This window comes from Chelonia mydas, chromosome 28, assembly GCF_015237465.2.
Source record: "Chelonia mydas isolate rCheMyd1 chromosome 28, rCheMyd1.pri.v2, whole genome shotgun sequence".
NCBI classification, from domain to species: Eukaryota; Metazoa; Chordata; order Testudines; family Cheloniidae; genus Chelonia; species Chelonia mydas.
In genome coordinates, this window is record NC_051268.2 from 1,950,970 (window position 1) to 1,970,789 (window position 19,820).

The 19,820-nt window shown below is 65.9% G+C and overlaps 1 protein-coding gene across 1 annotated transcript; it reads left to right on the forward strand.

Annotated features, from left to right (window-relative positions):
- The first annotated feature begins 860 nt into the window (after positions 1 to 860).
- PER1 (period circadian regulator 1) lies at positions 861 to 19,075 on the forward strand. The gene is given in 25 exon segments (XM_037887604.2): positions 861 to 2,988; positions 6,576 to 6,926; positions 7,980 to 8,078; positions 8,651 to 8,805; positions 8,987 to 9,108; positions 9,245 to 9,446; positions 10,055 to 10,106; positions 10,819 to 10,961; positions 11,082 to 11,160; positions 11,414 to 11,520; positions 12,158 to 12,311; positions 12,438 to 12,546; positions 12,638 to 12,769; positions 13,165 to 13,273; positions 13,412 to 13,568; positions 13,888 to 14,015; positions 14,527 to 14,712; positions 15,703 to 15,731; positions 15,733 to 15,895; positions 15,981 to 16,096; positions 16,098 to 16,502; positions 17,152 to 17,317; positions 17,676 to 17,880; positions 18,336 to 18,486; positions 18,580 to 19,075. Coding segments are annotated over 25 exon segments (3,813 nt in total). The 5' UTR covers positions 861 to 2,896; the 3' UTR covers positions 18,781 to 19,075.
- The last annotated feature ends 745 nt before the right edge of the window (positions 19,076 to 19,820 follow it).

The following is a 19,820-nucleotide window of genomic DNA, read 5'->3' on the forward strand; positions in this document are numbered from 1 at the left end:
GTGTGTCTGTCTACCCGCAGTGGTGGATCCCTGATTCTGGGAGGGGAGTAGGGGCTAGTGGTTAGAGCGGGGGGGGGCTGGGAGCCAGGACTCCTGGGTTCTCTCCCTGGCTCTGGGAGCAGCCAAGGAATAACTTAGCATGTGAGAGCAGGGGCGGGAGTCGCTGGCTCCCGACCAGCCTGTGGTTAAGCCGAGAGAACACGGTGTTCCCAGCGCTCTGCCTTGGTTTATTTCCACACGGCACACGCAGGGCCCGGGGCGGGCAGATTTTATGCCTGCCCCGCATCCTCCACCCTCCTGGGTACAGGCCAATGGCAGGCGCGCGGCTCCGGTGACGCCGCGGCTCCTGGAAAGCCCCCCCGGGGGGCTGGCGCGTTGTGTAAGGAGCTGCCCAGCAGGTACCTGGCTGGGAAATGTTACATAAGGGCCCCTGTGAATGGAGCCGCTGCCGCCCCAAGCGGGTGACCTGGTTATGTCAGGAATCTGGCTCAGGGGGGCTCCGGTTACAGCTGACGGGTGCAGGAGACGCAGGGTGTGTGGCTCCGCCCCAGGCGGTGGGCCTAGTGGTTAGAAGGTGTGGGGGTTAGGAGCCAGGATGCCTGGGTTCTCTCCCTGGCTCTGGGAGGGGAGCGGGGTCTAGTGGTTAGAGCAGTGGGGGCTGGGAGCCAGGACGCCTGGGTTCTCTCCCTGGCTCTGGGAGGGGAGTGGGGTCTAGTGGTTAGAGCGGTGGGGGCTGGGAGCCAGGACGCCTGGGTTCTCTCCCCGGCTCTGGGAGGGGAGTGGGGTCTAGTGGTTAGAGCAGTGGGGGCTGGGAGCCAGGACGCCTGGGTTCTCTCCCTGGCTCTGGGAGGGGGAGCAGTGAACTCCTCAGAGCATTCTTTCCCTTCCGGCTGTGTCATCCCCTCGCCCACCCTGTCTAATTAACCCCTGGCAGGAACACGGCACTTCCCCTGAGTGGGCGAGGTCAGGGGGCCGCCACTCTCCAGAGCCCTGCATCAAAGGGCCGGCGGGGGTGGCGGGAGAATGGGCCTGCAGATGAGTGAGGTGTCTCCAGGCGGCAGGAAACAATGTAGCTGGCGGGGAGGGGGCCTCTCCTGACCTGCGGGCGCCTCTCGCTGCGGCTGAGTGGAGGGGAGCGCGGGTGTGAATCCAGCAGGGCTCCGGTTTTCGTGATGAGGACTGAGGTGGGGGACCCGGGCCTCCCATCCGCAGCAAAAAGGGCCCTGTCCAACTCCCGGGGGTGCCAGGCCTTTGGCCTCAGAGCTGTCTGCAAGGGAAACTGAGGCTGGCTGCGTGCCTTTTCCGTGGTGCAGTGAGGAAACAGGCAGGAGTGGTAGCGTAGCAAAACGGTCCCCGCCCTCCCCCCGCCGCAGTGCTGGTTTGCAGTGTCTCGAGGCCTCGGGGCAGCCAGTCCCTGTCCCGCAGAGCATGCGGTTAGAGAACGGGATGCTTGGCGAGATTGGGGGACAGGGCCCAGGGGCTTCAAATCTGTGCTGCTGGTCTGTGCCTCAGTTTCCCCAATTATAAAACGGGGGTGATCGCCCTGCCTCCCGGGGGGTTGCCAGGATAAATGCATGAAAGACCGGGAGGCGGTCGTGTACTGTGGGGACCAGACAAGCGAGATCTCTCGGCGGCTCCGTTTCTGGCCCTGGTGGGGTTTGGGTTTGCAGACTCAACTCTCTGGGCTGTGCCAGGAGCAGAGGGTTTGCTCTGGGGCGCCCGGCTGAATGCTCCTCTTTCCTCGTATTTGCCGACAACGCAAATATTTATCAGCAGGCCGCTTCGGAGGGGACGCCTTATCAGCCTGCGTGGGCCAGAGTCAATATTTTCGCCCCTCGCGGCTGCACACGCCTTTGCCTCCGTGCTCAGGCTGTGTTTCCTCTGTGCCTCTTGTTCGGGGATCTCTTATCTGCTGAAATAAATAATATTTACCAAGGCCATGCTCCTGCCTGCTGCTCGCTACTGAATGGCTTTCCCACCTTCCCGGTGCCGTCTGTGTCTCTTTGGTCCTGGCATCTGGCCGTCTGGCTTTGGCCTGCAGTCTGCCTATTGACTGCCCCAGATGCGCTCGGAGCTGTACAAACCCTGAACAAATAGTTGGGTCCTGCCCCATCCCTGTCCCCTTTCTTATTGTGAGCAGCTAAGGCCGGGGATGTGAAAAGACTTCACCAGCATGATCTTGTGGGCTGGGTCCAACCCCCCCCTTGCATCTGCCTCCCGTGATCTCTGCATCTCAGTTCTCGTCTCTTTGGGGAACATCGGGAAGCGACGGGCCTGGGGCAGCCGGTGACCGTGAGCGAGCCGTTTGAGCGGGCGTCTCTGGAATGGGGTTTTGTTTTTGTAGGGGCCGGGTGATGGATCCAGGGTGGGTTTTTAAGGACCTCGGGTGAAAGGGTTAGAAAGGATCCGGGTGAGATTTTTGGATTGAATTGTGGGTCTTCCCGCCCCGCAGTTTGTGGAAATTTGGGAAATCTCCAGTTGTCCTGGCCCGGGAACCCCCCCAGATCTGCCTCGTTACCAGCCCTGTAGGGCCTTACAGCAAAAATCCTGGCACATCCTGCTTGGCTCTGTTTTTCCCCCTGATCTGATTTTTTTTTTTTTTTTTTTTTTTTTTTGATGCCCTGCCAGCAGCTGGCATGAGGTTTGTTGATGCTTTCGCTGGCTGATTATGCGAGCAGGCCTGGCTCCCATTGGTCGGCCCGCTCAGCCAATGAGTGCCGCCCCGGAACCTGGGGTGACAGCACCACGGTCCACGTGCGGGCATGTGTAACACGGCGCTGACATCACCCGGCGGCCGGCCAATGCCGAGGCCGCCGGGTGTTACACAATTGGGGACAGCGTCTCTGCCAGAGCCGCCGGGTGCTGGTGGCAGTTCGGGGGCGCCCGGCTATGGAGGATGCACCCTGGAGCCCTGGGCAGCCAGGAGGAACCGGCCGGCCGTGGTGAGGTTTGCAGCACCAAAGTCACCAGAGACTCCCCGCTGTCACTGTGAGTGTGAAATCCCCCCATCCCCGCCCTCCCAGATTTCTATGCATTTGCCCCCTTTGACGGCTCTGGGCTCTTCCCGGTTCTCACCACCTTCCCTCCCCCTCCGCAGCCCGTCAGATCTAGGGCTGCGGGCTCCTCCCCGGAGCTGACGCACGGGGATTTGTTCTGCCAGCACAAAATGTTCTCTCCGCAAAGGGAGCGGTCGTTCCCACTGTCCCGCTTTCCAAGGCAGGGTGTGCCAGCCGACTGTTTCCCTGCCCTTGGCCTTTGTCACTGGCATACTAATTGGCCCCGGGAAGCTGTGTGTATATAATTTTTTTTTTTTTGGTAGGGCGAGGTTTTGCAATGCAGCCAGGTCAGGGGGTGGGAAGCTGGTGCGGGATAGGCGGGCGCCCACTTTGGAGAGAGGGGTGGCTGGTTTGTCGGGTGCGCTTTAGCAAATGTGTTAGTAAACAACACAGGGAAAAGGATGCAAGAGCTGTAACTTGGGGAGGGGGCGGGAATTGAAGCTCGGGACGGGGTCGTGGGTGACTTGATGTGTTTTGGAGGCGGCTCTCTAAAGTCGTGTTTAAAATCTAGTCAGCTGTGCAAGCGGGTCTGTGTTTTTTGACTCCTTCTTTCCTGAGCTTATCAGACAGGCAGGAGCTGAAATTTACTTTCTCTCTGCGGGGAAACACCAGTCATTTCCCTCCCCCCGACCCCTTTCGGTTTGTATTTAGGCTTTGCCGCTGGTTCCACTTAAATCGGGTTTTTAAACCAATTGAGTCCAGCTGGTGCGAACCCCAGGGTGGGGGCTGTTTCGGATTGGGGTTGGCTTATTGTTGGTTTCAAGTAGCTACCCACGATAAGCCCAACGAAAGCCGTAAAAGTGTCCACGCAGCCCTTTGCACCAGTGTCAATCGGTTTAAAATCTCTCCCCTTAAATTAAATGGATGCAAGGTTCTGGTGTAGACACTCACAGCCCCTTCGCGGCAGTTGTATCTGGGTTGCAGATGCAGCCAGGTCAGGGCTCGCTTGCTTAGGAATGTCTTTCCCTGCTAAATAAGTGTGTGTGTGTGTGGGGGGGGGCTATTGTGTTTTTCTCCTGCTGTGTGTGTCTGTACCCATTTCTCCGTGTGTTTGCAGCTGTTGCCTGTTTGTGTGTGTGTGTGTGTGGGGGGGGCTATTGTGTTTTTCTCCTGCTGTGTGTGTCTGTACCCATTTCTCCGTGTGTTTGCAGCTGTTGCCTGTTTCTCTGTGTGTGTGTGTGTGTGTGTGTGTGTGTGCGTGTTTGTGTGTAATCCTGGCAAGTGATAGGTTTAGTGTTGTCTTTAGAAAAGGTAGATTTTTTTTTTTCCAGCCCCCAGGGCCAACTCTGAGCTGTTATTTTCTCTCTTATTATTGATTCAGGGCTATTGAATCAAGGTGTGATTATTATTGTCTTTAAAACATCTTAATTTCACAAACCCACAATGCCGTGTGGACACACTATATTCCAGTTCCAATCAATTGGGAGCATTAAAGGATATCCGAATCAGAACAGTTCTGGGGTGGTTAAAACAATACATCTTTGGTGTGTATCTGAGTCCTTAATCTGGAGTAAGAGCGCCCTGGTCTGATTTGAATTCACTCCATTGCTAGTGTAAACGAAATCTGAACAGGGTGTTCTTACTCCAGAATAAGCGGCCACATACAGACTTTCACCCAAGTCATTAAAGGTGTGCATCTAAACGGACTGAGCTCCTTCTCTGCCAGTTGGGGTGTAGGCAAGCACTTGGTCAGCCGAATCGGTGTAAAGTTTTCGGCGAAGCTGGGCTCGTAAAGTGAGGCTCCTCAAAGCTGTGGTGACGCCCCTTAAATATAAAGGCTCCCCTTTCCAAAACGGCTGAGCACCCACACAGCTCATCACGGTCACGGTGAGGAGTTGAGGTGGTCCACACCTTTCGTTCGGTTCCGTTAACTGTGGGATCAGGTCCCTTGCTTTTCGCACCCAGAAGATCTGGGTGTCCAGCAGTAAAAGCGTCTGTCCATTCGTCCATCCCCAGTGTCTGTCTGTCCAAAGAAGCATTTAAAAAAAAAAAATCCATTTGTTGGTGTATGTATCTGTCAGGACCCGAGAGCCCAATTCCCAGTTTCTCTGGTAACCGCGCTTGACTTCCCCCATCGCTGCCTCTCGTTGCCAGGGCAACGTGGCCCGCGGTGCTCGGGCCCTGGCTGGGCGCTAAAGCGGAGGAGGCGATGTGAAATGGGCGCGCCTTCGTGGGGCTCTCGGGGGTCCCTGCGGCCGCGGAAGGGGCGGCTCCGGGTCGTTCCGCGGCGTCTTTGCCGACTCTCTGTGTACAAACCCTTTGGCTCCGGCCCAGATCGGCCCGGCTCCCCCCGCCCCTCGGACGGGGGCTAAATATAGCCAGGTGGCGAAGAGCTTCCCGGCTGAGCATCAAGCGCCTCGTGGCCCCAATCAGGCTGAGAGCAAACAGCCGCGCTAAGAATAGGCCGGCTTGGGGCCCTGAAATAGACCCACGGCGGCTCGCTGGGCTAAGCGCTCGCTGGGCTGCCGTGGGCCCCATGGGCTCGGGAGAAAGGGGCCGACATCTGGGGTGGGGCTCGGCGCCCGGACCTCCGGGCTGCGTCCAAACGACACCCAGGGGTTCTGGCCTGGCTGTCGGAAGTGATGCAGGGGAGAGGAGGCGTGGACTATGAGCCAGGACTCCTGGGTTCTCTCCCCGGCTCTGGGAGGGGAGTGGGGTCTAGTGGTTAGAGCGGGGGGGGTGCTGGGAGCCAGGACTCCTGGGTTCTCTCCCCGGCTCTGGGAGGGGAGTGGGGGCTGGTGGTTAGAGCAGGGAGGACTGGGAGCCAGGACTCCTGGGTTCTCTCCCCGGCTCTGGGAGGGGAGTGGGGTCTAGTGGTTAGAGCGGGGGGGTGCTGGGAGCCAGGACTCCTGGGTTCTCTCTCCAGCTCTGGGAGGGGAGTGGGGTCTAGTGGTTAGAGTGGGGGGTGCTGGGAGCCAGGACTCCTGGGTTTTCTCTCCAGCTCTGGGAGGGGAGTGGGGTCTAGTGGTTAGAGCGGGGGGTGCTGGGAGCCAGGACTCCTGGGTTTTCTCTCCAGCTCTGGGAGGGGAGTGGGGTCTAGTGGTTAGAGCGGGGGGGGGTGCTGGAAGCCAGGACTCCTGGGTTCTCTTCCTGGCTCTGGGAGGGGAGTGGGGGCTGGTGGGTTAGAACAGTGGGGCTGGGAGGCAGGACTCCTGGGTTCTCTCCCGGGCTCTGGGCAGCGTTTGTCCCTTAGCAGTGTATTTTTGGTGAGTAATAACCCTGCCTATCCGTGTGCCATGGGGTGTGATGGAGAGTTCCTTTCATCCACCGTGCCTCGGGGGCGGGGGGTGTTTGCCAGGGCTGGCTGGGCTCAGGAAATGGGGGGTGAATTTAGGGTTAAGAGCCAGGGGGTGGCAGAGGAAGGGTGTGTGTCGAAGTCGATCAATCCCCCAGGAGCCGGTGCGGGGAAGTGCCCCAGGGTGGGGGGGGTTCCCCCCGCAGCCTCTTGGTGTTGGCAGGATCTATGAGTCGGTGGGGGGCCCGGTGCCTCTAACCACCTGCCCCCCTCTGCTCTCACAGGTACAGCCTACGACTTCTCCGACCGGATCCGTCTCCTGCCCCGACCCCTGCGCCTCCCCGCGGGCCGGGTGATGTCCCCGGGTCCTCCCCGATCATGAGTGCCAGCTGCGAGCCGGGCCAGACGCCCTTCGAGGGGGCGAGCGTGATTGGGGCCAACTCCGGAGCCCCCCGGCGGACCCGGGCCCAGCGAGGGGCCGAGCCCCAGGGCCGGGCCACCGACGACATGGATGCCAACAGCAACGGGTCCAGCGGCAACGAGTCGCACGGCCGGGACTCCCTGCGGAGCGACTGCAGCAGCAGCGGGAACGGCAAGGACTCGGCCCTGCTGGAGACCACCGAGAGCAGCAAGAGGTAACGCGGGGGGAGGGGCGCGGACCCCGGCGTCCGGGGCCACGGAGGGGCGCGGGCCGGTTCGCGGACCCCGGGGGCACGGAGGGGTGCAGGCCGGCTGGCGGACCCCGGCGTCCAGAGGCATGGGCTAGCTGCCGGCACGCCTCGCCACGTTTGTGGACCCTGGCGTCCGGGGCCATGGAGGGGCATGGGCCGGCTGGCAGACCCTGGCGTCCGGGGCCATGGAGGGGCGTGAGCCAGCTGGCGGACCCTGGCGTCCGGGGCCATGGAGCAGTGCGGGCCGGTTCGCGGACCCTGGGGGCACGGAGGGGCTCAGGCCGGCTGGCGGACCCCGGCGTCCAGGGTAATGGGCTAGCAGCCGGCAGGCCACGCCACGTTTGTGGACCCTGGCGTCCGGGGACATGGAGGGGCGCGGGCCGGTTCGCGGACCCCAGCATCCGGGGGCATGGGCCAGCTGCCGGCACACTTCGCCATGTTTGTGGACCTTGGTGTCCGGGGGCATGGAGGGGCGTGGACCGGCTGGCGGACCCTGGCGTCCGGGGGCATGGAGAGGCGCGGGCCGGTTCGCGGACCCCAGCATCCGGGGGCATGGGCCAGCTGCCGCACGCCTTGCCATGTTTGGGGACCCTGGCGTCCGGGGGCAGAGACAGGGCTGGTGTGGTGTGACACGCTGGCGTAGGGTGGGAGCTGGGGGATCCGTCCCGGGAAGAGGAGGGAGTGGGGATGGTGGGGTGTCTAGAAGGCAGGTCAGGGTGACCTAGGTGATGGGCGTGGTCTGTGCCCCCCCAGCCTGGGAATGGGGGGAGGGGCTCCTCTGCCCATTTGTGCCTGGCATTTTGGGGGGGAAGGGGTGCCCATGGGGGCCTGGGTTGCTAGCTCTGATTCCCCCTCCCCCCCCCCCCTGAAAAGAGCGGCGGCCCCTCCGGGTCTGCCTCGGGACCCCCCCACGTTGCGGAGGACGCCGGGCCCCCCTCGTGCCGTTCCCGCCAGGCAGCGGGGCCACGGTTCTGAACAGCCCCCGTCTCTCTCCCTCCCCCTCCCACCCCCTCGCAGCACCAACTCCCAGAGCCCGTCGCCCCCCACCAGCTCCATCGCCTACAGCTTGCTGAGCACCAGCTCCGAGCAGGACAACCCCTCCACCAGCGGCTGCAGGTAGGCGGGAGGTGGGGGCTGGGAGCCAGGATGCCTGGGTTCTCTCCCTGCCTCTGGGAGGGGGGTGGGGGCTGGGAGCCAGGTTGCCTGGGTTCTCTCCCTAGCTCTGGGAGGGGGGTGGGGGGCTGGGAGCCAGGACTCCTGGGTTCTCTCCCTAGCTCTGGGAGGGGGGTGAGGGCTGGGAGCCAGGTTGCCTGGGTTCTCTCCCTGCCTCTGGGAGGGGGGTGGGGGCTGGGAGCCAGGACTCCTGGGTTCTCTCCCTGCCTCTGGGAGGGGGGTGGGGGGCTGGGAGCCAGGACTCCTGGGTTCTCTCCCTGCCTCTGGGAGGGGGGTGGGGGGTGGTGGGTTAGTATGGGGGTGGGGGGCTGGGAGCCGGGACTCCTGGGTTCTCTTCCTGGGTCAGCCACGGTCTCACAATGTGACCGTGGGCAACTCCTTCCCCCTCCCTGCGGCCGGGTGGTGTGCGGCTACCCCCCAGCGGGGGGGTGTTGGGCACCGCCCTTTGCCCCTGGCGGTGCTGGTGGTGGGGGGCTTGGGCCGGTGGCTCACCGCCCCCCCCATCCCCCCTGCAGCAGCGAGCAGTCCGCGCGGGTGAAGACCCAGAAGGAGCTGATGAAGGCGCTGAAGGAGATGAAGATCCGGCTGCCCTCGGAGAAACGCGGCAAGGGCCAGTCGGGCACCTTGGCCACCCTGCAGTACGCGCTGTCCTGCGTCAAACGGGTCCAAGGTAGGGGGCGCGGCGGGCTGGGGGCGGGGGGGGGGGGGGCGAGATCCCAAAGGGACCCGCCCACCCGCGGTGTTGCATCATGGAGGCTGCTGGGCAGGGCCGGCCAAGCCGTGCCCGGCCGTGGCAGGCAGGGGGTGCCCGCGTGCCCAGCGCTGACGGGCTCTCTGCTCCCCCCCCGCAGCCAGCCATGACTATTACCAGCAGTGGACCCTCGACGAGAGCCAGCCCTGCCACCTGGATGTGGCCAGTTACACCGTCGCCGAGCTGGAGGGCATGACCTCCGAGTACACCCGCAAGAACCCCGTGAGTGCCCCCCGCGGGGGCCCCGGCTCCCGGGATCCCCCCCCCCCCCCCCCCGGCCCTGCAAGCCCTGTCCGTCTCCCCCCCAGCCCGCGCCTGCTGCCCCGCCCTGCCTCCCAACTGCCCCCTCTCCCCGCAGGACACGTTCGCCGTGGCCGTCTCCTTTGTCACCGGCAAGATCCTGTACATCTCGGACCAGGCGGCCCTCGTCCTGCATTGCAAGAGGGAGGTCTTCAAGGGGGCCACCTTCGCCGAGTTCCTGGCCCCCCAGGACGTCAGCATCTTCTACGCCTCCACCGCCCCCTACCACCTGCCCTCCTGGAGCGCCTGCACCTCGGCCAGTGAGTGCCTGGGACCGGGGCGGGGTGGGGGGTGGGATCCGGGGCCAGGGTCTTCTCAGATGCCCATCTGGGGTCCAGTGGTTAAAGCAGGGGGGCTGGGAGCCAGGACTCCTGGGTTCTCTCCCCAGCTCTGGGAGGGGCGTGGGGTCCAGTGGTTGGAGCAGGGGGCTGGGAGCCAGGACTCCTGGGTTCTGTTCTGGAAGGAGCATGGGGTCTAGTGGTTAGAGCAGGGGGCTGGGAGCCAGGACTCCTGGGTTCTGTTCTGGAAGGGGCATGGGGTCTAGTGGTTAGAGCAGGGGGCTGGGAGCCAGGACTCCTGGGTTCTGTTCTGGAAGGGGCATGGGGTCTAGTGGTTAGAGCAGGGGGGCTGGGAGCCAGGACTCCTGGGTTCTCTCCCCAGCTCTGGGAGGGGCGTGGGGTCCAGTGGTTGGAGCAGGGGGCTGGGAGCCAGGACTCCTGTGTTCTGTTCTGGAAGGGGCATGGGGTCTAGTGGTTAGAGCAGGGGGCTGGGAGCCAGGACTTCTGGGTTCTCCCCCCCAGCTCTGGGAGGGGCACATAGAGCCTTCCCAGCCCCCGCTAACCCCCTGCCCTTCGGTCTTTGTCCCCAGCTGCGGCCGCCGTGGGCTACACCCAAGAGAAATCGGTCTTCTGCCGGATCAGGTGAGTTCCACCTGCAGCAGGCCGGGTGGCGCCTCGGACGGGGTGAGGGGGTGCAGCGCTGGGGGGGCCCCTGGGGGCTGGGTCGTGCCCGGCGTTCAGATCCCACGCGGCAGACCCCAGCCAGCTCCCCTTCGCCCTCTGCCGCGCCGGGCCCCCGTGGCCTTGTGCCCCACATCCCAGCCTTTCCAGGCTGCGAGACGGGAGCTCCTCAAGTTGGTGAACGGGGAGGAATATCTCAGCGGGCCCCGGATCCGTCTGCTTGGGCCCAGGCTTGCTCCCGCCCCAAGCTCCCCTCTGTTTGGGGACGCCGAGCTGATCCTGTCTGCGCCCCCTCTTCCCACTCGCTCCCTTCAGCATGGGCAGTGCCATCGGGAGAGGCAGGGCACCCCGTGCTCACAGCAGCTCCCTGGAAGCTGGGGGATCTGGAGGGAAGGGAACCCCACACCCCGTGTTCCCAGCAGTGCCTAGGGGATCTGGGGCGGGGACCCCATGCCCCATGTTCCCAGCCGCTTCCGGGAGAGTGGGATCTGGGGTGGGGAAGGGGACCCCACATGCCATGTTCCCAGTCGTGCCCGGGAGGAGGGGATCTGGGGCTGGGACGGGCGGCCCCCCAGTGCCGGGGGGCTGGGGCAGAGGGGTCCTGCGGTTGTCGTTGCTGGTTGGTCCCGGTCTCCTCTGGCCTCTGGTCTTATTGCAGGCGTTTGTTTCTCAGCGGAGGCCGCGCCCGTGGGCGGGAGCTGTCTTACTCCCCCTTCCGGCTCACCCCCTACCTGGCCAAGGTGCGCCCCTCGGACAGCGCCGAGGGCCAGCCCTGCTGCCTGTTCATCGCCGAGCGCATCCACTCGGGATACGAAGGTGAGCTGGGGCGGGGGAACAGGGCTGGGGGGCGGACAGGCCAAGGGAGAGCCCCTCGGCCCCTCCCTGTGCCCCCCAGCCTGTATCCTAACCCCAGCCTGCGTCTCTTCCCCGCCCCAGCTCCCCGGATCCCGACCGATAAGCGGATCTTCACCACCAGGCACACCCCCGGCTGCTTGTTCCAGGACGTGGACGAGAGGTAAGCAGGTTGGCCAAGCCCGGGATGGGCGGGGGAGACCCCTTCTGTGTATCCGGGCTGCCCCCCAGCACTGGATCCAGCACCCCCGCGAAGCTTGAAGGGTCCCCTGCGGGCCAGCGCCGCCCCCAACCGCCTGTCGCTTTGGGTCAACCTTCTCTGTAGCTGGGCTGCGGGTCCTGTCGAGGCCGGGACCTTGGTGGGCGGCGGGGCCCGCCCCGGGACGCCAGCTCACGGTGCCCGTCTGATTTCCCAGGGCTGCCCCCTTGCTGGGTTACCTCCCCCAGGACCTGATTGGCACGCCCGTCCTCTTCTACCTGCACCCGGAGGACAGGCCGCTCATGCTGGCCATCCACAAAAAAAGTGAGTGGGGGGGGGCCCTGGGGGTGTCTGAGTGGGAAAGGGGGGATCCCAAGGGTGCCTGGGGGGAAGAACCAAAGGGTGAGCGTCATTTGCAGCTCCCCGTTCAGATGCTGACTCTAATCCACTCTCATGCTTCAGGGCTTCAGCCTGGAGCCTGTTGGGGTCAGGAAGGGAGATTCCTCCCCACGGGCAACTGGCAAAATCTGTTCTGGGATTTTTTTTTCCACCTTCCTTTGAAACGTCCGAGCTCAGCTCCCGGGTGGGCTGGAATCCCCTGCCCCCGCCCCAGATCAGCCTGGCCTTGGGGGGTTTTCACCGACTGGCATCCTCTGGCCGTGTCTTGCTTAGTGAGTTCCTTGCATTGGAGAGGCCACGGGCAGAAGGGACTGGGAGCCAGGACTCCTGGGTTCTCTCCCTGGTTCTGGGAAGGGAGTGGGGTGTAGTTGTTAGAGCAGGGCGGGCTGGGAGCCAGGACTCCCGGGTTCTCTCCCCAGCTCTGGGAGGGGAGTGGGGTCTAGTGGTTAGAGCGGGGGGGGCTGGGAGCCAGGACTCCCGTGTGATCTCCCCAGCTCTGGGAGGGGAATGGGGTGTGTGTATCTCAGACACTGATCCCTCTTCCTCCTTTTACCCCCCCCAGTTCTCCAGTACGGCGGGCAGCCCTTCGACCACTCCCCGCTCCGTTTCTGCACCCGCAACGGCGAGTACGTCACCATCGACACCAGCTGGTCCAGCTTCGTCAACCCCTGGAGCCGCAAGGTCTCCTTCGTCATGGGGCGCCACAAAGTGCGCACGTGAGTACCGGGCCCTGCCTGGTGGGGCGGGGGGAGGCCCCCCGCCTCCGAGGATCTCCGGCCGGCTCGCGGTTCTGGGGGCCACCCAGCCTCGCCCTGACCCTTCTCTCCTCCCGCACCGCGCAGGGGTCCCCTCAACGAAGACGTCTTCACGGCCCCCAAGGCGCTCAAGATGCGGCCGCTGGAGCCCGACATCCAGGAGCTCTCGGAGCAGATCCACCGGCTGCTTCTCCAGGTGGGCCACGCTCCCTCCTTAGCCCCCCCACCCCGAGATGCCTCCCTCCGGCTGCTAACCCCCCCTCTGCCTCCCTCCCACCCCCCCGCAGCCTGTGCACAGCAATGGCTCCGTGGGGCTCTGCAGCATGGCCAGCAACGCGTCCCACGAGCAGTTCCTGAGCGCGGCCTCCTCCAGCGACAGCAACGGCCTCCCCGCCGAGGAGACGCAGGCCCAGCGGCCGGTAAGAGCCCCGGCTCTGGGAGGGGAGTGGGGGCTAGCGGTTAGAGCTGGAGGGCTGGGAGCCAGGACTCCTGGATTCTCTTCCTGGCTCTGGGACGGGAGTGGAGGCTGGTGGTTAGAGCAGTGGGGGCTGGGAGCCAGGACGCCTGGGTTCTCTCCTCGGCTCTGGGAGGGGAGTGGGGGCTAGTGGTGAGAGCGGGGAGGGCTGGGAGCCAGGACTCCTGAGTTTTCTCCCTGGCTCTGGGAGGGCAGCGGGGGCTGGGAGCCAGGATGTCTGGGTTCTCTCCCTGGCTCTGGGAGGGGAGTGGGGGCTAGTGGTGAAAGAGGGGGGGAGCATGGGGGAGACTGGGAGGAGGGCCCCCTTCCCGCTGCCCTGACCCCACCTCCTGTCCGCAGATGACCTTCCAGCAGTTCTGCAAGGACGTGCACATGGTGAAGAACCAGGGCCAGCAGGTGTTCATCGAGTCCCGCGCCAAGCCGCCGGCTGCCAAGCCCCCCCGCGCAGGTGAGAGCCCTGGGGCCCCTGCGGCCGGGGGGAGGCGGGTTTGCCATCCTGGGTACCAGCCCCTCTTTGGTCACCCCCAGTCGCTTGGGAGATGCGTGGGGGGCCGCTCCAGCTGAACCGGGTCCCCCCTCGTTGCAGGCCCGGAGACACCCCAGGATGGTGGCGGGCCGGGCAGGGAGGCCCCTTGTGAGGTGCAGCGGGGCCCGGGCCATGTGGTGGCTTCCGAGGAGTCGGGCAGGAAGGAGGCCTCCAGTTACTCCTACCAGCAAATCAACTGCCTGGACGGGATCATCAGGTGAGGAGGGACCAGAGACCCCATCACAGAGCCGGTCCCCGCACTGGGGGGTCACCCGGCACCGAGATGCAGGCACCTCTGGGGTGACTTGTTACCCAGGGACCCTGCGCCCGGTGCCGAGATGCGGCCATCTCTGGGGAGGGACGGCTGGTTACCCAGGGACCCGGTGCCGAGATGCGGCCACCTCTGGGACGGGGCAGCTGGTTACCCAGGGACACCTCGCCTGGCGCCGAGATGCGGCCACCTCTGGGGCGGGGCGGCTGGTTATATAAGGATCCCTTGAACCCGCTAATCCTGGTCCCTGTGGCTTTTTTTTTAGGTATCTGGAAAGCTGCAACATCCCCAGCCGGGTGAAGCGGAAATGCGGCTCTTCGTCCTACACCGGCTCCTCCAACTCCGACGACGACAAACAGAGGGCAGGCAGGGAGCCGGCCAGCTCGGCAAAAGGTGTCGTCCCCCCTGCCCGGTTGCCCCCCACCCTCCCCGGCCCGCCTGCTGCCCTGTCTCTCCCTCTGGATATTACCCTGTTGCTGCTGATGGGGCTCGATGGAGGGGGGTCCTGGTGCTGGCCGGGGGCAGCTGCTGCTAACGGCCCGAGATCTCCAGCTGGTTTTCCCCCTGCTGGGCCAGAGAAGGGGAAATTCAGCCAGCGGGGGAGACGTTTCGGCACCGCGGACGTCCCTCCCTTCAGCGCTGCGGACGTCCCTCCCTTCGGCGCATTAAAGCCGGGGCTGGTGGAAAAGTTGGCCGTCTCCCGACACCGAAACGCCCTTGAAATCGAAATGATTTGGGGCCACCGTTCGGCACCATGGCCCCGTTTTCCCCCCACCCCCGGGGAAAATGGCCCCGGAAGGTTTTTTTTCGGTGGTGGTTCGTTTTATTTCTCGCCCTCCCCGGGGCCCGTGGCGCCCCCCCGCCCCTGCTCCCCTCATTAACCCCTCGTTGTCTCTTTGAACAGATGCGGCGGAGGAAATGCAGCCGAGCCAGCCCAGGAGGGAGGAGGAGGAACCCGCCGCGGCGGTGGGACCCCCGCTGGCCCCGCTGGCCTTGCCCAGCAAAGCCGAAAGCGTGGTGTCCGTCACCAGTCAGTGTAGCTTCAGCAGTACCATCGTCCACGTGGGAGATAAGAAAGCCCCGGAATCGGGTACGGGAGGGGGCAGCCCTGGAATCGGGCACGGGAGGGGCCGGCCCGGGGCCGCGTCGGCCCCTCGGCCCCCCCCCGCCCGCCCCCCCGCGCTGGGCAACTCCGGCTGGCTGGATCTGCCCCCCCGGCTGCGGCAGAGAGCCGCCCGGATCTCCCCCTGCCGTCAGGGCCCCCCCGCCCCCCCATCTCCGCCACGTCTCAGTAGCAGCGTAATATTCGGGGGGGGGTCATCTCCCCAGCAGCCTCTGCTCCCCTCTCCCCCCCCGTGTAACCTCTTCCTTCCACGGCTCTCAGAGGCGGGGGGGCTGGGTTTAATTTGCCTTTTTCCCCCTTACCCCACGCCTGCCGTCAGGACAGCCCTGTGGGTGACTCCTGGGGGGGGGCCGGGGCCGGGCCGGCTGCTGGATTCGTGGCCCTCCCCCAGTGGATTTTCTTTCTTTTTTTTTTGCCTCCAGCTGACATCTCTTTTTCCCTCCTTTGTTTCCTTCCTTGATGGCGGCCGAATTGCTGGCGAAGCCCCCGCTGGGCTGGGGGGGATCTGGGGGGTCCAAAAACAAAGCACAGCTGCTTGGCAACGGCCCCTCGGCTGCGGGGAGCCCCCGCACAGGGTCCTCCCCTGGGTACTGATGGCATGGTAGGGGGAAGGGCTGGGAGCCAGGACTCCTGGGTTCTACCCCTGGCTCTGGCAGGGGAGTGGGGGCTAGTGGTTATAGGGGGATGGGAGCCAGGACTCCTGGCTTCTATCCCTGGCTCTGGGAGGGTCCTGGGGGCTGGTGGTTAGAGGGGGATGGGAGCCAGGACTCCTGGGTTCTATCCCTGGCTCTGGGAGGGTCCTGGGGGCTGGTGGTTAGAGCGGATGGGCTGGGAGCCAGGACTCCTGGGTTCCATCCCCGGCTCTGCCGCTCGCTCGCTGTTGGTCGCTGTTTCTCCCTGTCTGCGGCGGCCCCCCCAGCTGACCCCTCCTCCCCCCCCCCTTGGTCTCTTCCCCAGACACAGCGATGCTGGAGGAGGGCCCCGGGGCCGCGCCCCCCCCCTGACCGGGAGCAGTACCGCCGCGTGGGGCTCACCAAGGAGGTGCTGTCCGTCCACACCCAGCAGGAGGAGCTGGCTTTCCTCACCCGCTTCCAGGAGCTGAGCCAGCTCCACGTCTTCGACTCGCCAGCCGGGCAGGGTGCCGAGCCAGGTGGGCTGCGTCCGGGGGTGAGGGGCAGCTCGTGCCCGGCTCCCCGCCCCCTTCGCTAACCCCCCGCCTTGTCTTCTCCCGGCAGGGCACCGCGGCCCGCGGCGGGGCGCCGGCCGGCGTGGCAAATCCAAGGCCAAGCGTGTCAAGCAGCACAAGGCGTCCGACAGCACCGGCTCCCCGCCTCCCCCGGGCCCCTGGCCCCCCGCGGCCCCCCCCCCTGCCCTTCCCCGCCGTGGTGCCCGTCTTCCCGCCCAGCCAGCCCCCCGCCGAGCCCCCCCCCCACTTCCCCGCCCCTCTGGTGGCCCCCGTGGTGGCCCTGATGCTGCCCAACTACGTCCTGCCCCCGCCGTACTTCCCGGCCCCCTTCGGGGGGGAGCCCTTCGGCCCCCCTGAGGCCTCGCGCTCCACCACGCCCGAGCGGCCCCACTCGCCCCCCTTCGACTCCCGCTGCAGCTCCCCACTCCAGCTCAACCTGCTGCAGATGGAGGAGGCCCCCAAGGTGTCCGAGCGGCAGGAGGCGCCCGGTGGCCAGCCCGGGCCGGGAAGCAGTGGGGCCGGCGGGCCGCCGGGGGCCGGCGAGCTCGGCCCGCAGAAGGAAACCTGCCTGGTAAGGAGCCGCCCGCTGGGAAGGGGAGTGGGGTCTAGTGGTTAGAGCAGGGGGAGCTGGGAGCCAGGACTCCTGGGTTCTCTCCTCAGCTCTGGGAGAGGAGTGGGGGCTGGAGGTCAGAGCCGGGGGTGGGGGGCTGGGAGACAGGACTCCTGGGCTCTGGGAGCGGAGTGGGGGCTGGTGGGTTAGAGCAGGGGGGCTGGGAGCCGGGACTCCTGGGTTCTCTCCCCGGCTCCGGGAGGGGAGAGGGCTCTAGTGGTTAGAGCAGGCGGGGCTGGGAGCCGGGACTCCTGGGTTCTCTCCTCGGCTCTGGGAGGGGAGTGGGCTCTAGTGGTTAGAGCAGGGGGGGCTGGGAGCCAGGACTCCTGGGTTCTCTCCCCGGCTCTGGGAGGGGAGTGGGCTCTAGTGGTTAGAGCAGGCGGGGCTGGGAGCCAGGACTCCTGGGTTCTCTCCCGGCTCCGGGAGGGGAGTGGGGTCTAGTGGTTAGAGCAGGGGGGGCTGGGAGCCAGGACTCCTGGGTTCTCTCCCCAGCTCTGGCACTCACCAGCCCCGTGTTTTGGGGAGGGTGTGAGTTGGGGGAGGTGCGTGTGCAGCCCCCCAGGTCAGTCCTGATCTCCCCTCTTCCCCCTCCGGCCCCTTGTCCCGGCAGGTGGAAGCTCAGGACTCCTCCAACAACGACGCCCTGTCCAGCTCCAGCGACCTGCTGGACCTGTTGCTGCAGGAGGACTCGCGCTCCGGGACCGGCTCGGCCGCCTCGGGCAGCGGCTCCATGGGCTCCGGCTCCGGGGGGGGCAGCACCTCAGCCTGCGGCACCAGTAAGCAACAGGCTGGGAGGGGATGGGCTTGAGGCTTTGGTGGGGGAGCCCGGACTCCTGGGTTCTCTCCCCAGCTCCTGGAGGGCAGTGGGGGCTAGTGGTTAGAGCAGGGGCGGTCAGGACTCCTGGGTTCTCCCCGGCTGTGGGAGGCGAGTGGGGGCTGGTGGTTAGAGCAGGGGGGGCTGGGAGCCAGGACTCCTGGGTTCTCTCCCCGGCTCTGGGAGGGGAGTGGGGGCTGGTGGGTGAGAGCAGGGGGGGCTGGGAGCCAGGACTCCTGGGTTCTCTGCCTGGCTCTGGTGCTGATTTGCCCTCCTCTCCTGCCTCCCCTCTGTGTCTCCCCCCCGCCGGCCCCGTGCAGCCAGCAGTAAGAGCAGCCACACCAGCAAGTACTTCGGCAGCATCGACTCGTCGGAGCCGGAGCGGGCGGGGCAGCCACCGGGCGTGGGCGGGGGCGTGGGCGGGGCTGGCGAGCAGTTCGTCAAGTACGTGCTGCAGGACCCCCTCTGGCTGCTCATGGCCAACACGGACGAGAAGGTGATGATGACCTACCAGCTGCCCGCCCGGTGAGTGCCAGGGACCCCGGCCTGGGCCCGCAGCCGGGAGGGCTGGGCGGGGGCGGGAGAGGATCGAGCAGCTGCCCTGGGGGGCCTGCCCCTCTAGGGAGCAAACAAGGGGGTACGGGGATCGGGGGAGGCGGCAGAGATATGAGGGGCAGAGGCCGGGCTGGCCATCGGGGTGAGGGGGGAAGTGATTGGGGAGCACGTCTGGGGGACAGCGGTGGGGCTGGAGATCGGGGAGAGGGGCGGAGGTGATGGGGGCGCAGATCTGGGGGGCAGAGGCGGGGCTGGGGATTGGGGCAAGGGGGAGCAGATCTGGGGGGCACAGGCCAGGCTGGCGATCGGGGCCAGAGTGAGGGGGGAGCTGGCGGGGGCATGTGGGAGCATGGCAGGCAGGGGGCAGCGCTGAGACGAGAGGCAGGGCCGGGTCGCCCCCCTTGACGCTGCTCTGTGCCCCGCAGCCCCACGGCCGCCGTGCTCCAGGCCGACCGGGAGAAGCTGCGGGAGATGCAGAAGCACCAGCCGCGCTTCACCGAGGAGCAGAAGAAGGAGCTGGCCGCGGTGCACCCTTGGGTGAAGAAGGGGCTGCTGCCCAAGGCCATCAACGTCACGGTGAGGGGGGCCCGGACCCACCCAGCTCCCTAGCCGCCAGGTAGGGGGTGCCCCGGGCGCACTGACCCGCTTCTCCTGCTCTTCCCCCCCCAGGCCTGCCTGGACTGTGGCAGTCACCCAGCCCCCCGCCTGGCGCCCCTCTTCGACACGGAGCCGCACGCCATGGAGCTGAGTGCCACGCTGGAGCCCATGGAGGAGGGCAGCGGTGCCCCCCCCTGCCCGGACACGGCCATGGAGGAGGAGGAGGCCGGGCAGCCAGCCCGGCCCCAGGCGGGCGCCGAAAACGCTGGCTGAGCCCCGAGCCCGCCTCGACCCCACGCTCCCAGCCACCGCCGGCTGCCCCTCGGAGCCGGCCACCGCGCGGGATGGACCAGACGTGCTGGCCCGGCCTCGGCCCCCGGACTGAGCCAGGCCCAGCCGAGCCGGGCCCTGCTCCGGCCCCTGCCCTGCCCGCGGGCGCCCCCGGGAGGCCGGGGCTGGCCCTGCGCAGGGTGGAGTATTTATTTTTGGAAGGTGTGTTTTTGTACGAAAAGGCGGGACAATAAACCACGGCCGCGGCTGTCCCCAGCGGGCGGCAACGTCCCAGCGAGATCCGCGACCTCCTTTGTGGGCCGTTCCCAGGGAGCGGCATGTCCCCCGTGCCGCCCGCAGCCCCTGACGCGCCTCCCCAACCCCATTGCCCACCTGGTTGCAGTCTGTGCTCTAACCACCAGCCCCCACTTCCCTCCCAGAGCTGGGGAGAGAACCCAGGAGTCCTGGCTCCCAGCCCGCCCTGCTCTAATCCACCAGTACCCACTCCCTTCCCAGAGACAGGGAGAGAACCCAGGAGTCCTGGCTCCCAGCCCCCTCTCCCCTCTAACTCACTAGACCCCAGTCCCCTCCCAGAACCAGGGAGGGAACCCAGGTGTCCTGGCTCCCAGCCCCCTCACCCCTCTAACTCACTAGACCCCAGTCCCCTCCCAGAGCCAGGGAGGGAACCCAGGAGTCCTGGCTGCCAGCCCCCTCACCCCTCTAACTCACTAGACCCCACTCCCCTCCCAGAGGCAGGGAGGGAACCCAGGAGTCCTGGCTCCCACCCCCCTCACCCCTCTAACTCACTAGACCCCAGTCCCCTCCCAGAACCAGGGAGGGAACCCAGGTGTCCTGGCTCCCAGCCCCCTCACCCCTCTAACCTACTAGACCCCAGTCCCCTCCCAGAGCCAGGGAGGGAACCCAGGTGTCCTGGCTCCCATCCCCCTCACCCTTCTAACTCACTAGACCCCAGTCCCCTCCCACAACCAGGGAGGGAACCCAGGTGTCCTGGCTCCTAGCCCCCTCACTCCTCTAACCTACTA